The 1,161-nt window shown below is 46.5% G+C and overlaps 1 protein-coding gene across 1 annotated transcript in view; it reads left to right on the top strand.

Moving 5' to 3' along the window:
* Positions 1-6: 6 nt before the first annotated feature.
* SLC9A6 (solute carrier family 9 member A6) overlaps positions 7-1,161 on the top strand; it is a gene marked incomplete at its 5' end in the record, with an annotated part of 49,980 nt that continues 48,825 nt past the window's right edge. The window contains one exon of the mRNA XM_077773998.1: positions 7-109. Coding sequence (XP_077630124.1) covers positions 7-109 — 103 coding nt within the window. The remainder of the gene's footprint in view (positions 110-1,161) is intronic.

The raw sequence follows: 1,161 nt of genomic DNA, 5'->3' as shown, positions 1-1,161 counted from the left end.
AACTTGCTCATCTTCATCCTGCTGCTCACGCTCACCATTCTCACGATCTGGCTCTTCAAGCACCGCCGGGCCCGCTTCCTGCACGAAACCGGCCTGGCTATGATTTATGGCAAGTGCCTCCTCCCATGTCCGCCCCCTGGCGCTCCCCCTTTCTCTGAACGCCGGCTGCTTCACCTCTTCTCCTGGCCCTGCTCNAAGAAGGCTTAGGGTATTTTTCATGACGTCCTGGTTTATTGTACTACGCTTGTAATATCTGGTTAGGGTACGTGTGGCCGACCCTCCTAAGCTCGACAGGCCGAGGTGAGGGCAAGGAAGAGTTAAAAGGTCTCCCAGCCGTGTGTTGTACTATAGGATGATCAGGACAGTTCAACCAAACAGTAATCAGGAGCACCACGCATATGCAGGATGAGGGACTTGCTGGTGACCTAAGGTTATTGACCGATCGTTGAGTAAATGGCTTCTTCCCCTGTGTCTTAGTGTGCTTTCTTTTTGAGATTTATTGATGCATATTTATATTTTGGTCATAAGGAGAGATGGGCAAAGCAAACCATGGGCTCACAGGCGTTTTGGCCTGCGCGAGGCCTTAGGAGAGGAAAAGATGCATATTGCTGACGGTCTCAATGTGATCGTGTGGGTATAGAGATGGCTGAAGAGATGATGGTGGACACTCCTTTCCGACCACGAATCTTCATATAGAACAGGCTTACACTGATGAAGCTGGTCGAGCTTCTGTTTCGCAGACTCACAAATAGATAGAAGCATCCTTGGCACACACACAAAAAAACATTTCTCCATGGACCCCCCTCCCCACCAGCCCTTTCCAGTAAATACAGACTTCTGGAATGTGCAGCTCAAGGGTGGCCAAACAAGGTAGTTGAGTGCATCAGGAAAACACGTGAACTCAGGCTTATTTTTCATTTGTAAGGTAATACGATTCTAAGCCTGCATGCAACTCTCACTGCTCCCTAGAATTCTTAGTTTGTAGACATATTAGCTGGTTTTCATATTTCATATTTTTTGCATTTGACTGGCAGCACCCCTTAAGCTAAACAGGCCAAATAAGCTTCGCATCTCTATGTAATTTCTTGTATAACAGCATGTGCATTTATAAATCAAATGTGCACATGATTTATTTATATTTACTGCCCTCTACAAACATTT

This window comes from Crocuta crocuta, unplaced genomic scaffold, assembly GCF_008692635.1.
Source record: "Crocuta crocuta isolate KB4526 unplaced genomic scaffold, BGI_CrCroc_1.0 scaffold241, whole genome shotgun sequence".
NCBI lineage: Eukaryota > Metazoa > Chordata > Mammalia > Carnivora > Hyaenidae > Crocuta > Crocuta crocuta.
The sequence above is the reverse complement of the archived record's forward strand: the minus strand, read 5'-3'. Positions and strand labels throughout refer to the sequence as shown.